The sequence below is a fragment of the Nerophis lumbriciformis genome, linkage group LG19 (assembly GCF_033978685.3).
Source record: "Nerophis lumbriciformis linkage group LG19, RoL_Nlum_v2.1, whole genome shotgun sequence".
NCBI classification, from domain to species: Eukaryota; Metazoa; Chordata; class Actinopteri; order Syngnathiformes; family Syngnathidae; genus Nerophis; species Nerophis lumbriciformis.
Window position 1 is genome coordinate 1,839,407 of NC_084566.2, and position 13,094 is coordinate 1,852,500.

The 13,094-nt window shown below is 37.0% G+C and overlaps 1 protein-coding gene across 2 annotated transcripts in view; it reads left to right on the plus strand.

The window, feature by feature from the left end:
- The first annotated feature begins 3,840 nt into the window (after nt 1–3,840).
- The window catches only part of gpsm2 (G protein signaling modulator 2), a 19,123-nt gene continuing 9,869 nt past the window's right edge, over nt 3,841–13,094 (plus strand). Inside the window, exons 1-3 of one of the 2 annotated variants that reach the window (XM_061979750.1) lie at nt 3,841–4,025; nt 4,660–4,698; nt 9,795–10,021. In XM_061979750.1, coding sequence (XP_061835734.1) covers nt 9,957–10,021 — 65 coding nt within the window. In that variant the 5' untranslated portion in view covers nt 3,841–4,025; nt 4,660–4,698; nt 9,795–9,956. The remainder of the gene's footprint in view (nt 4,026–4,659; nt 4,699–9,794; nt 10,022–13,094) is intronic. The other variant, XM_061979751.1, reaches the window with a different exon arrangement.

The following is a 13,094-nucleotide window of genomic DNA, read 5'->3' on the forward strand; positions in this document are numbered from 1 at the left end:
AACAACTTAAGCTGTATGTCAAGCAAGAATGGGAAAGAATTCCACCTGAAAAGCTACAGAAATTGGTCTCCTAAGTTCCCAAATGTTTACTGAGTGTTGTTAAAAGTAAAGGCCATGTAACACAGTGGTAAAAATGCACCTGTGACAACTTTTTTGCAATGTGTTGCTGCCATTAAATTATAAGTTAATGATTATTTGCAAAAAAAAAAAGAAGTTTCTCAGTTCTAACATTGAATATATTGTCTTTGTAGTCTATTCAATTGAATATAAGTTGAAAAGGATTTGCAAATCATTGTATTCTGTTTTTATTATACGAAGACTGCAGTTGTTGTATTACTCCACTCCAAAAAATATCATATTGTGCCACAAATGTGCTTGTATTCTTCTCATTTTTCATTATTTTTCATGCTAAATCTGACTGAATGTATGCAGAATTTAGGATTTCGGAACAAAATAGCCATCTATCCAAACACAAATGACCACTGTGCAGGCTCTCTTGAAAACATGTAAGTACCATAACAATGCTAAGGATACTTGTGTTGGTGAATTCTAACTATGGCACTGCAATTCCAACAACACAGGTTATTTTTCAAGGAAAATAAGAGGAACTGTACCACATAAATAGCCGGTGTAAAGAAACAGAAACACAGAGATTAAACCTGACATTTCCAGGAAGTCACTTACATCTCACACATATACATACAATATACTTACATAATCCTTCTGGGCTGCCAAAAAAAAAAAAGTTGTTACAAAAATGCTTCCAATGCTCCACCTATTCAAGTAAGTAAGTACAGACCTTCTCTCCCCTCCTGTCTTGACATATGCTTTCTTGAACAGGTTGTGTTTCTGCACCATCATTAATACTGCACACAGTGCTAGTGGTGTCCACCTGGACCCAGACTGGCAGCATTGAGGCATCCGGTTGCTTAGTAGCAGTAACAAAAGCGACACTTGCATTCTGTTTTTTTAATAGCATAAACAAAAAGAGACTGCTGGGGACCTCTAGACCAGGGGTGTCAAACTCGTTTTCATTGAGGGCCACATCGCAGTTATGGTTGTCCTCAGAGGGCCGCTTTTAATAATGAGTAATATATGAATATACATGTGTATATATAGTGCATTAACAATATATTTTTTTACATAAGCTGCAAAAAAATATTTAAATTTTACTTTATAAACTGGCAGCTCAGTCACCAGAATTTTACAGAAAAAGCAGTGGGTTTTTTACAGCTTATAAAACAATGGAATACATGGAATGAATGGAGAAACAATACCACGGTTTTTAGTGGTAAAATTCAAGCAGACAGTTTTGGTTTTTTACCGTAAAATCTTGTTTTAATGTTTTGTTTGTTTGTTTTTAATGTTTTACTGTCTTACTGTATTTGGGGGGAAAAAACAGTTCCAAAGTTGATTTTACGGTAAATTTAACTGTAAAATCTATTGTAAATTTTACAGTCTACAATTTGAATGATCATTTGTTTTGAAATGATAAGTCAAGCAGATTTTTAAGTACAGTATTTATCTTTTTTTTAACCAAAAATATTTTTGGAATAAATGATGATATAATATTTAGATTTTGATAATATTGAATTTTTAAAGATATGCAATTGCATGCAGTACATGATTTTTAATGTCAAAAGGGAAAGAACAAATATATTTAGTAAGAAAAGATTGATTGATTAAGACTTTTTATTAGTAGGTTGCACAGTGAAGTACATATTCCGTACAATTGACCACTAAATGGTAACACCTGAATAAGTTTTTTAACTTGTTTAAGTCGGGGTCCACTTAAACTGATTCATGATACAGATATATACTATCATATATACTATCATCATAATAAAGTCATCACACAAGATCATCATATTGAATTATTTACATTATTTACAATTCAGGGTGTGTGTGTGTGTGGGGTGGGGGGTGTGTGTTTGGTTGTTTTCATCAGTCATCAACAATTGAGAACAGAGAAATGGATATTGAAACAGTGTAGGTCTGACTTGGTAGGATATGGACAGCAAGTAGTGGGGAGAGAGAGAGAGAGAGAGAGAGAGAGAGAGAGAGAGAGAGAGAGAGAGAGAGAGAGAGAGAGATCAGAAGGCATAAGAATAAGTATCTGCATTTGATTGTTTACATTTGATTATTAACAATCCGGGGAGGGTGTTAGTTTAGGGTTGTAGCTGCCTGGAGGTGAACTTTTATTGTGGTTTTGAAGGAGGATAGAGATGCACTTTCTTTTATACCTGTTGGGAGCGCATTCCACATTGATGTGGCATAGAAAGAGAATGAGTTAAGACCTTTGTTAGTTCGGAATCTGGGTTTAACGTGGTTAGTGGAGCTCCCCCTGGTGTTGTGGTTATGGCGGTCATTTACGTTAAGGAAGTAGTTTGACATGTACTTCGGTATCAGGGAGGTGTAGCGGATTTTATAGACAAGGCTCAGTGCAAGTTGTTTTACTCTGTCCTCCACCCTGAGCCAGCCCACTTTGGAGAAGTGGGTAGGAGTGAGGTGGGATCTGGGGTGGAGGTCAAGAAGTAATCTGACTAGCTTGTTCTGGGATGTTTGGAGTTTAGATTTGAGGGTTTTGGAGGTGCTAGGGTACCAGGAGGTGCATGCGTAATCGAAAAAGGGTTGAACGAGAGTTCCCGCCAGAATCCTCATGGTGCTTTTGTTGACCAGAGAGGAGATTCTATAGAGAAATCTCGTTCGTTGGTTGACCTTTTTGATTACCTTGGTTGCCATTTTATCACAGGAAAGATTAGCCTCGAGAATGGAACCTAGGTAGGTGACCTCATCCTTCCTGGTGATAACAATGTCACCCACTTTTATAGTGAAGTCATTGACTTTCTTAAGGTTGATGTGGGATCCAAATAGGATGGATTCCGTTTTACCCAAGTGTATGGATAGCTTGTTGTCAGCGAGCCAGGTGCATGTTCTACAGAGTTCAGCACTGAGGATTTTCTCCACCTGTGACTTGTCCTTGTCTGATACCAGCAAGGCCGAGTCATCCGCAAACAAGAACAATTCACAGTCGCATTTTTTCCCCCTTGTGCACTAATTGACTGAAAGAGCGCGAACTTTCCGCACGCTTGCTCGACACTGCGGCGCGAGCGTGATGACGTCACGTTATCGATGGGAAAATGCATTTTTAGGCAATATGATTTGCCTGAGCAGCTAGGAGACCCCAAGAGAAACAAGCGGTAGAAAATGGATTTATGGATGGGCTAGAAAGAACAGACTAAAAAAATTATAGTTACAAACAAACTTTTTTTTTTTTTAATATAGATGTATATATATATACCCGCCTTCCGCCCGATTGTAGCTGAGATAGGCTCCAGCGCCCCCCGCGACCCCAAAAGGGAATAAGCGGTAGAAAATGGATGGATATATATATATAAAATTGTTTTTTTTAAATATATTTTTATTTTATTTATTTTTTTTACTCTGGACTACCAGCAGGCCGGATTTTGGATGCTGGCGGGCCGTATCTGGCCCGCGGGCCGTAGTTTGGGGACCACTGCTCTCAACTATTATATTCTATTCTTTAATACAACTTTATTACTTATTGTACTTTATTAACTATATCTTATCAAACTAGCAGAAGAACATTAAAAAAACAGTGGCAGTGTTTTTTTTTATTCCCTTTGCAAACTTACGGGGTTCATTCAAAATAATTACAGATTCTTTCAGACTCTTCATGCCTCAATGTCAGTGGATTTACTACAATACGTCATCGTCATTCTATTCAAATTATTTGGACCAATCAACGCAGTCCTGGGCGTGGCTGGCTTTGAATTCCGTCCTCTGATTGGCTGCTCGGACAAAAACACAACAGTACGGTCGGGCCAAGCCAGCCTTTTTTTAACCCGCTCGTCGAATTTACACCCAAAGTAATTTGAACTATGGCTATAAAATAGTCTTTCAAAGCTATTTCGACTTTCATCACACCGGAGTGGAGTTTATTTTTGTAACAAAGTGACACAGGAGCAGGAGAACACACTTTTGTTCGAACTGGAGCGACTCACGTAAGTTTGGGGCTAATAAACTAGCACGATAAAGCTGTGATGTGGAAATAAATGACTTGGCAAATATGCAAACCAGCGTTTAAATTGTAATAGACGTGAGAATATTTCACTGTGTTTATGTTTATTCGTGTGATAAATACTGTTAACAATTTGCACGAATGACTGACGTTTAACTTTACGTTTAACTGTGACGTTGACTGCCAGAATACTTGGCTAACTTCCAACAGCACTGACTTACACTACATTCTAGTTTTCTGCTGACTTACACTACATTCTAGTTGTCTGCTGACTTACACTACATTCTAGTTTTCTGCTGACTTACACTACATTCTAGTTTTCTGCTGACTTACACTACATTCTAGTTGTCTGCTGACTTACACTACATTTTAGTTTTCTGCTGACATTCGACCATCACAATAGTTAGAATAAGGTTGTTATTACCATGACACGGTATTATTACACATGCAAACGCTAGACTTGGGATAACATGCTGATTGTCCAGTTGGAATTAGCATTGGTTCTACCATCAAATTCTCTACAAGGGATTCTAGTTGATCAAGCTTTAAGTGTGATTAAATATGCACCAAAGACAGACTTGTGAACTCAGTCATGGTGACACTTGTCTTCCTTGTAGGCTTAAAAGATTTCCTGCTCCAGTGTGCAAGAATTACAGGTCAGTAGACTTTATAGTGTGTGTATATATATATATATATATATATGTATATGTATGTATATCATTATTTTTTTTATTTTTTACTTGGTGGAGGATTTGCTTGCTTTTGGCTGTCTTTGTATTTTCATATTCTTGTAAAGGTAAGTAATTGATCAATATCCGCCTCAGCGTGTACACTTGATTAGTCTGTACTAGTGTTGTCACGATACCAATATTTTGGTACCGGTACAGGTACAAAAATGCATTTCGGTACTTTTCGATACTTCTCTAAATAAAGGGGACCACAAAAAATTGCATTATTGGCTTTATTTGAACAAAAAGTCTTAGGGTATATTAAACATATATTTCTTATGGCAAGTTTGTCCTTAAATAAAATAGTGAACATACTAGACAACTTGTATTTTAGTAGTAAGTAAGCAAACAAAGACTCCTATTTAGCTGCTCACATATGCAGTAACATATTGTCATTTATCATTTAATTATTTTGTCAAAATTATTAAAGACAAGTGGTAGAAAATGAATGATTAATCTACTTGTTCATTTACTGTTAATATCGGCATACTTTCTCTTTTAACATGTTCTATGTACACTTCTGTTAAAATGTAATAATCACTTACTCTTCTGTTGTTTGGATCCTTTACATTAGTTTTGGATGATACCACAAATTTGGGTATCATTCCGATACCAAGTCGTTACAGGATCATACATTGGTCATATTCAAAGTCCTCATGTGGCCAGGGACATATTTCCTGAGTTTATAAACAAAATCTAAATTTTTAAAAATAAAAGAAGATGTTGTGATGCTAAAAAATATACATACGCTCCTTTACTTGGTATCATTACAGTGGATGTCAGGTGTAGATCCACCAATGGCGTTTGTTTACATTGTGAGTCCGGTGAGCTACAGTGTGTAGTGAAGCATGTTTAGCTCTTCGTCCTGCATGGATGATACTTGTAAGAAACGTGCTTTATTTGTCGGCATTGAGGCGAGGATTAGTGATTTAGAAGTCGCTAAAACACTGCAGACTGCAGATGGACTTTAGGCGCGAGCTAGCTTGCCATGTCTTAAAGCAACTCTTCCTGAGGGTGTTTCAGTGTTTGTGCTGAAAACAAAATTTCGTTGTACTTGTGCAATGACAATAAAGACCTACATACCTATAGCTGGAATATAAAGACAATATAACATACATCCATAAACGTGGATGCATATGCAAAAGTGAAATATATTTATCTGTACAGTAATCTATTTATTAATATCTGCACCTTATTGCTTTTTTATCCTGCACTACCATGAGCTAATGCAACAAAATGTTGTTCTTATTTGTATTGTAAAATTCAAAATTGAATGACAATAAAAGGAAGTTTAAGTCTGTCTAACCTTTATCGTTAGTTTTTAAGCCAAAATGCGTCCATTCTCCCTTTTCTGTCTACACACTGTGTCTGCTTGTAAGTACCCCTTGATTTTGCGCTGCCGAACACGCTCGTCTTCTCATAAACCAGCAATGACACAACGTTACGACGGCAGTGGCATGGGGGACCGGTACTTCTTAGAGGCGGTATAGTACCGAATATGATTCATTAGTATCGCGGTACTATACTAATACCGGTGCACCGTACAACCCTAGTCTGTACTAGTGTACTTAATTAACTTGGATCTCATTTGTCCAACACTAGAGCTGTAGCAAACATAGAGATAATAATACTCAGTTTTAAATGCCACACGTAGCAATTTAGATGTTATGGCGCTTCTCTGTATTATTTAATATTTGATCGACTCGTCTAATTTAGTTATTAGTCGATTTTCCAATATTGTATCACACGTGTGTTGTGCATGTATATGTAACGCAGTGGGGTGAGTGGGTTCCTATTCAAACAGACATTATTTAAAGGGAAACTGCACTTTTCTGGAATTAGGCCTATTATTCACAATTCTTATGTAAGACAAGAACACATGTTTTTCTTTTTTTATGCAATCTAAATAGTAAATAAATGCGATCAAAAGTCTGCTTACAATGGAGCTTCTGGGCGCTGCTCCATTCTGCCTCTAAAGCCCCAAACACCTCCATTAAGGTTTTATATACATGATGTAAGTACATATGTAATGTCGTAACGAGCACATTTATAATATTTAATATTTACGTATTTTGATCAGTTTATCCATACGCAGCGCATTATTTTCAAAAACGCATCACAGCGTTTGCCTTTTTTTCAATTACATCACTGATTAAAACTCAATGCAGACTTAATGACAGCCAACAAACATAATAAAACATCACTTACTGTACAATGTCTGCTGTCATTAGGCTGCCGACTGGTGGAATCTTGTTGTAGTCCCATTTAGATGAAGAAGGACTCGCGGAGAAAAGCGTCTTTTCGTGGCATTCTCGCCATTTTCGGCTCTAAATTGGCTGTCAAAGTGTACCAATACGTCGGATTACACCCTCATCCTTCTATTATCAAGGTGAGAGGCATGATTTATGATCTACAATAAACTTCCACATGCAGGGAAGCGCGAAAACAGCTGACCATTCGATGATGTAAACATAGGCACACACGCTAGCGATCACGGCACCGCTATAGTTTGTCTGCAATAGCGCTTATAATAACAATATCACTATAACTTGATTAATATTCAAGTCACAAAATTGTTGGCGCTTTTTAGATGTATTTTAATTGGTTTTCATTGGCGAAATACAGGAGCTCCTTTCGCTCCGCTGTAAGTGGACTTTTATTTACGTTTATTTACGAGTTAGATTGCATTAAAAAAGATACATCTGTCATCATGTCTTTCATAACGGTTGTGAACGATAGGCAAAATTCCCAAAAATGTGCAGTTCCCCTTTAAAGTCTGTCATGTCCACAAACACTGCAGCTCTTAGTACAAGTCAGTCAGCAACCACACCTCTATTTGGCTTATAATAATTGAAAATGTGCACACTGGCACTCCTAAAACTGTTTACATGAGGCTGATAATATGAAATACTTCCTTTAATCACACAGATTCGGGTTTCACTTCCTAGACTTCTGGTGGAACCTCGAATTTTGTACAATTTGAATTTTTTTTTTGGTCAAGATAATACTAAAAAGTCACACGTCGGCATTGTTATGTGAGACTTCAGCTAAAGTATTAACGTGTGATTGTAAACAGGAAATGTGTGACAATAACTAAAGAACATTGAATCGGCTTTTGGTTGTTTGGTGTATGCGGTTCTGTCCTGGCCATTGTAAGTTAACATCAACATTTTAAATATTAATTTTAAAAGACAAAATACAAAACCCCAAACCAGTGAGGTTGGTACGTTGTGTAAATGGTATCATCAATCAATCAATCAAAGTTTATTTATATAGCCCTAAATCACAAGTGTCTCAAAGGGCTGCACAAGCCACAATGACATCCTCGGCTCAAATCCCACATCAGGGCAAGAAAAAACTCAACCCAATGGGACAAATGGTAAATAAAAACAGAATACAATGATTTGCAAATCCTTTTCAACTTATATTCAATTGAATAGACTGCAAAGACAAGATACTTAACGTTCGAACTGATAAACTTTGTTATTTTTTTGCAAATATTAGCTCATTTGGAATTTGATTCCTGCAACATGTTTAAAAAAAGCTGGCACAAGTGGCAAAAAAGACTGAGAAAGTTGAGGAATGCTCATCACACACTTATTTGGAACATCCCACAGGTGAACAGGCTAATTGGGAACATGTGGGTGCCATGATTGGGTATAAAAGCAGCTTCCATGAAATGCTCAGTCATTCACAAACAAGGATGGGGCACGGCTCACCACTTTGTGAGTCCACATTTGAAATTGTTTTTGGAAACTGTGGACGTCGTGTCCTCCGGACCAAAGAGGAAAATAACCATCTGTACTGTTATAGGCGCAAAGTTCAAAAGCCAGCATCGGTGATAGTATGGGGGTGTATTAGTGCCCAAGGCATGGGTAACTTACACATCTGTGAAGGCACCATTAATGCTGAATGGTACATACAGGTTTTGGAGCAACATATGTTGCCATCCAAGCAAGGTATTATGTGTTTTTCATGGACACCCCTGCTTATTTCAGCAAGACAATGTCAAGCTACCTTTTGCACGTGTTAAAACAGCGTGGCTTCGTAGTAAAAGAGTACGGGTACTAGACTGGTCTGCGTGTAGTCCAGACCTGTTTCCCATTGAAAAAGTGTGGCGCAATATGAAGCCTAAAATACTACAACGGAGACCCCGGACTGTTGAACGACTTAAGCTGTACATCAAGCAAGAATGGGAAAGAATTCCACCTGAACAGCTTCAAAAATGTGTCTCCTCAGTTCCCAAATGTTTACTGAGTGTTGTTAAAAGGAAAGGCCATGTAACACAGTTGTAAAAATGTCCCTCTGACAACTTTTTTGCAATGTGTTGCTTCCATTAAATTCTAAGTTAATGATTATTTGCAAAAAAATCTAGTTTCTTAGTTGGAACATTAAATATCTTGTCTTTGCAGTCTATTCAATTGAATATAGGTTGAAAAGGATTTGCAAATCATTGTATTCTCTTTTTATTTACCATTTACACAACGTGCCAACTTCACTGGTTTTGGGTTTAGTACATGTAATTAATACCAGCATCACGGAAGTGCACGTCTACTACGGAAGTTCCACTGTGTCCATCCAGAATAATACTTTGCAAGACTTCATGGTACTTTCACAGTCAACGTCCATGATCATGTTGTCTTCATGCATGTGTTTCAATTTTCATGTATCTTAGCTCAGGCGTCGGCTGTTTTCAATTATCTGGGGAACGAGCAGGCGGGTTGCAGTTGAGGTTGTGTGACCTCATGGAGAAATGAGCTAACGTCCGCTGGTTTCTTATCCGTGTCCCTTGCTTATCTTTAGGTGGCTCACTTCACAGAGGCTTTGCTTCTCTTTTCGGAACATATTCTGGACTTTTTTTCCACCTCGCCAAGTTCATTTCCTCGCTTTTGATTGACAGCTGGCCCCATCCTCTCTTGTCCCGCCTCACTCTGCTCATGCACGCCGCTGTTTAATGGGTGTTGCCATAGCACCGCATGGTCAGAAAGAGGCTTCACACACAGCATCTTGTATTCTCTCCACAGAGGGCCACCGAGGGGGAGGCTGAGGGGCAAAACACACAAAAGCAGCCCAGTGGACTCTCACTGGCCTCTTCTTCAGCAGACTTTTTTCTTTGCTTTTATTTTTCCAACGCAACCATTTTGTCAGGAACTAGACTGGGATCGTCCCTTATATTATGCACTTCAATGGATACCGGTGACTCAGTGATTAGCACACAGGCGGAGGATCAGTCTTTCCATGTTCGCTACAGGTAGGAGCCTCTTCACTCTCGTGGATATACTTGTATAGAGCATAAAGAATAGCATTCATTAATAATTCACATGCTTGGATTGTAAATTGGGCAAGGATTATTTATTATACGTTAGAACAACCGTACTTGCAAGCGAAGGGAAAATCTAACCTATCTATGCAACATATTGTAATCAAAACCATCAACAGTCCAAAGACTTGTTTCAATTTTGTAAAATTATTAAAAAATAAGTCAAACTATTAAAGAAACTGCAATTGACCAACTTCACCGCCAGGTAGAGCAACTACATTTATCATTTTAATGTATTTAGAAGAATTGAACACATACTGTATCTCCACCAGAATATAAATGTAAAAACTAAGCATGAGCATATTAATTGATGAGTACTCTGTATGGATGGATTATGGATTAAAGAGGTAGTTTGCAATGTTTACCCTAGTATGAAGGGTTAAATGGGACGACATGAAATGCATACATTAATATTTGAACTACTACAATGTGTCATTGATTAATCATAATTTGAATTAAATTGATTAACATGTGTTATTAAATAGGTAATTCATTGATTTAATGCAAATGTACATTTAATTATTTCAGTGTTTGAGTAGTAATCTAATCATTGATTTCATGTTTTAATTAATTATTTAATAATTTATTCAATTATTTCATGAGCCTGTGTGTCAGCACTTCATGAATTAATTTGAATTAATCTTTCAAACTCAGGGCAATAATTGGACTAGATGTGGGTTAGCCCCACCCACTGATTTTGATGACTAAGTTTGACAGATAAAATTAATTCATGAAGTGCTGATGTATAGGTTCTTGGAATGATTAAATAAATAATTAAATCATGGAATAATTTATTAAATTGTGAAATAATAAATTAAATCATGAAATTATTCATTTAAATACATTATAAAATCATGAAATAGTAAATCCATAATTAATTAAATGTTTAAATATTTTTTTTTAAAAAGGTTAAATGTAATTTTACATTAAATAAATTATTGACACATTTAATAACACATGTATGTATTTATAATCAGTTAATTATTTAAATATTTATTTAATTTTGTCCCATTCAATCCTCCATAGCCTAGAGGGCGCTAACTTTCTAAAGTGTTCTAAGCATTATATCCTGCCTTCTTGCAACTTTAAACACGTAACACACAGGCATTGGCTTTATTTATTGTCAGCTAATGATAGCGATTTGGCAAAGCTATCTACTAACGTTAGCTATCGATAAATGTATATTCTATCATAACAACAACATAAATGCAAATTGTTAGTTGCTTCACTGGGACTGCTTTTGTGTGTGACACCTGTGAGTGACAGCCTGAACGCCAGACCATTGTCTCAGACCGACGAGTAATTTGTATTTAATATAATTTGGAATTATGAAAAATGTAGACTTTTGACATTTTTATTTGAAAATGTCACTGAGCAAGTTGCAAGCAGCCCCCTTTAATTGCATATTGAAGCAACTGAGGCTGAATGGAGTGCAATACTTGGCTGCGACCAGCAGAAGAGCTGTTGATTCAACCACACTACTTTGCTGTCTGAAGAATCAGCTATTTGACATTTATTGGAATTAAACAGTCTTGTATCCTTAGTCACTTTACTTAGTGTTTTCCACCATCTAAAATGTACAGTACAGGCCAAAAGTTTGGACACACCTTCTCATACAATGCATTTTCTTTATTTTCATGACTATTGACATTGTAGATTGTCACATCAAAATGTGACAATGAATGAACACATGTGGAGTTATGTACTTACCAAAAAAAAAGTGAAATAACCGAAAACATGTTTTATATATTTTCTTCAAAATAGGCACCCTTTGCTCTGATTACTGCTTTGCACACTCTTGGCATTCTCTCGATGAGCTTCAAGAGTCTGAAATGGTTTACACTTACAGGTGTCATGGTTTTGATGCCTTCAGTGACTATCTACAATGTAAATAGTCATGAAATTGAAGAAAACGCATTGAGATGAGAAGGTGTGTCCAAACTTTTGCCCTGTACTGTATATAAAGATTATTTAACAAATGATTCATTGATTGATTGAGTAGTAACTGAAGGAAATGTTGTCAAATAAACATCAGATATGTTAGTGTATGACAATAAAATCACATTTGTGTTAAAATATTGAGGGTTTTTTCAAACGTAATTCAAATTATGCAGGCAAGCAATTTGTTGTGATTAATAGCGATTAATCCAAATTCAAAACAGTAATCAATCTGATCTATAAAAACAAATAATCGTTAAACAGCACTTTCTCATTCTATAGGATGTGAAAGTATCTCAGTACAGTACTTTTGACGAGTCCGGTACAGTATGTAGGTTAAGGACAATATTACATGGATTGAAATTGAGAGTTAATTGCTAATCGTTTACAAAAAACAAGGTGACACTCTTTTTATGTTTTCTGTATTAGAGGAGGGAAACTATGGGATGCCTTTTGGTACACAATGTGGTTATCTATAAGCGTATGTGTTCCAGGAAGTTCTACGACTTAAATCAAGAGAGACACCACCAGAGCCATCTCTATTTACCGGCCTATGTCAAAGCTCCAGCTTCCTTGAATATTTAACAAGCCCTAAAATATTCATCACTTGCTTGCTTTGTGTGTCCACAATATTTTGATGATGGAGGACAAGGCAAAGTTTCTCTGTCAGGACGCTCATTAACTCACAATTAAGTGATTCCATTGTGAGCAGCAGCATCTGCCTGACGTAAAAAGGCTACTTAAACCAGCACTCGCGCCCATCAGTAATGGGTCACGCTCCTGCCGCCGTAATCTCAGGTGAGAAGGTCGAAGGAGAGCGCTTGAGAGAAAGTAGATTAGCCGAGAAAACGCTGACTCGGCTGTTTCCTTCGCCCCGCCTGCATTTAGGCTTAACGCGGTGACGGTGTCACACGCATGTCTCCTTCAATGTTTTCCTGGTCTTTAAGAATTCTGACGTCAGACTATGAGCACCAAAAGTTGTCCTTTTTTAATCTTTTTTTATTGGTTCCGAGGTCACTCCCCTTGCAGCCTGGATGCTCTTGCGGTGGAAAGCTCTGTAGATGCC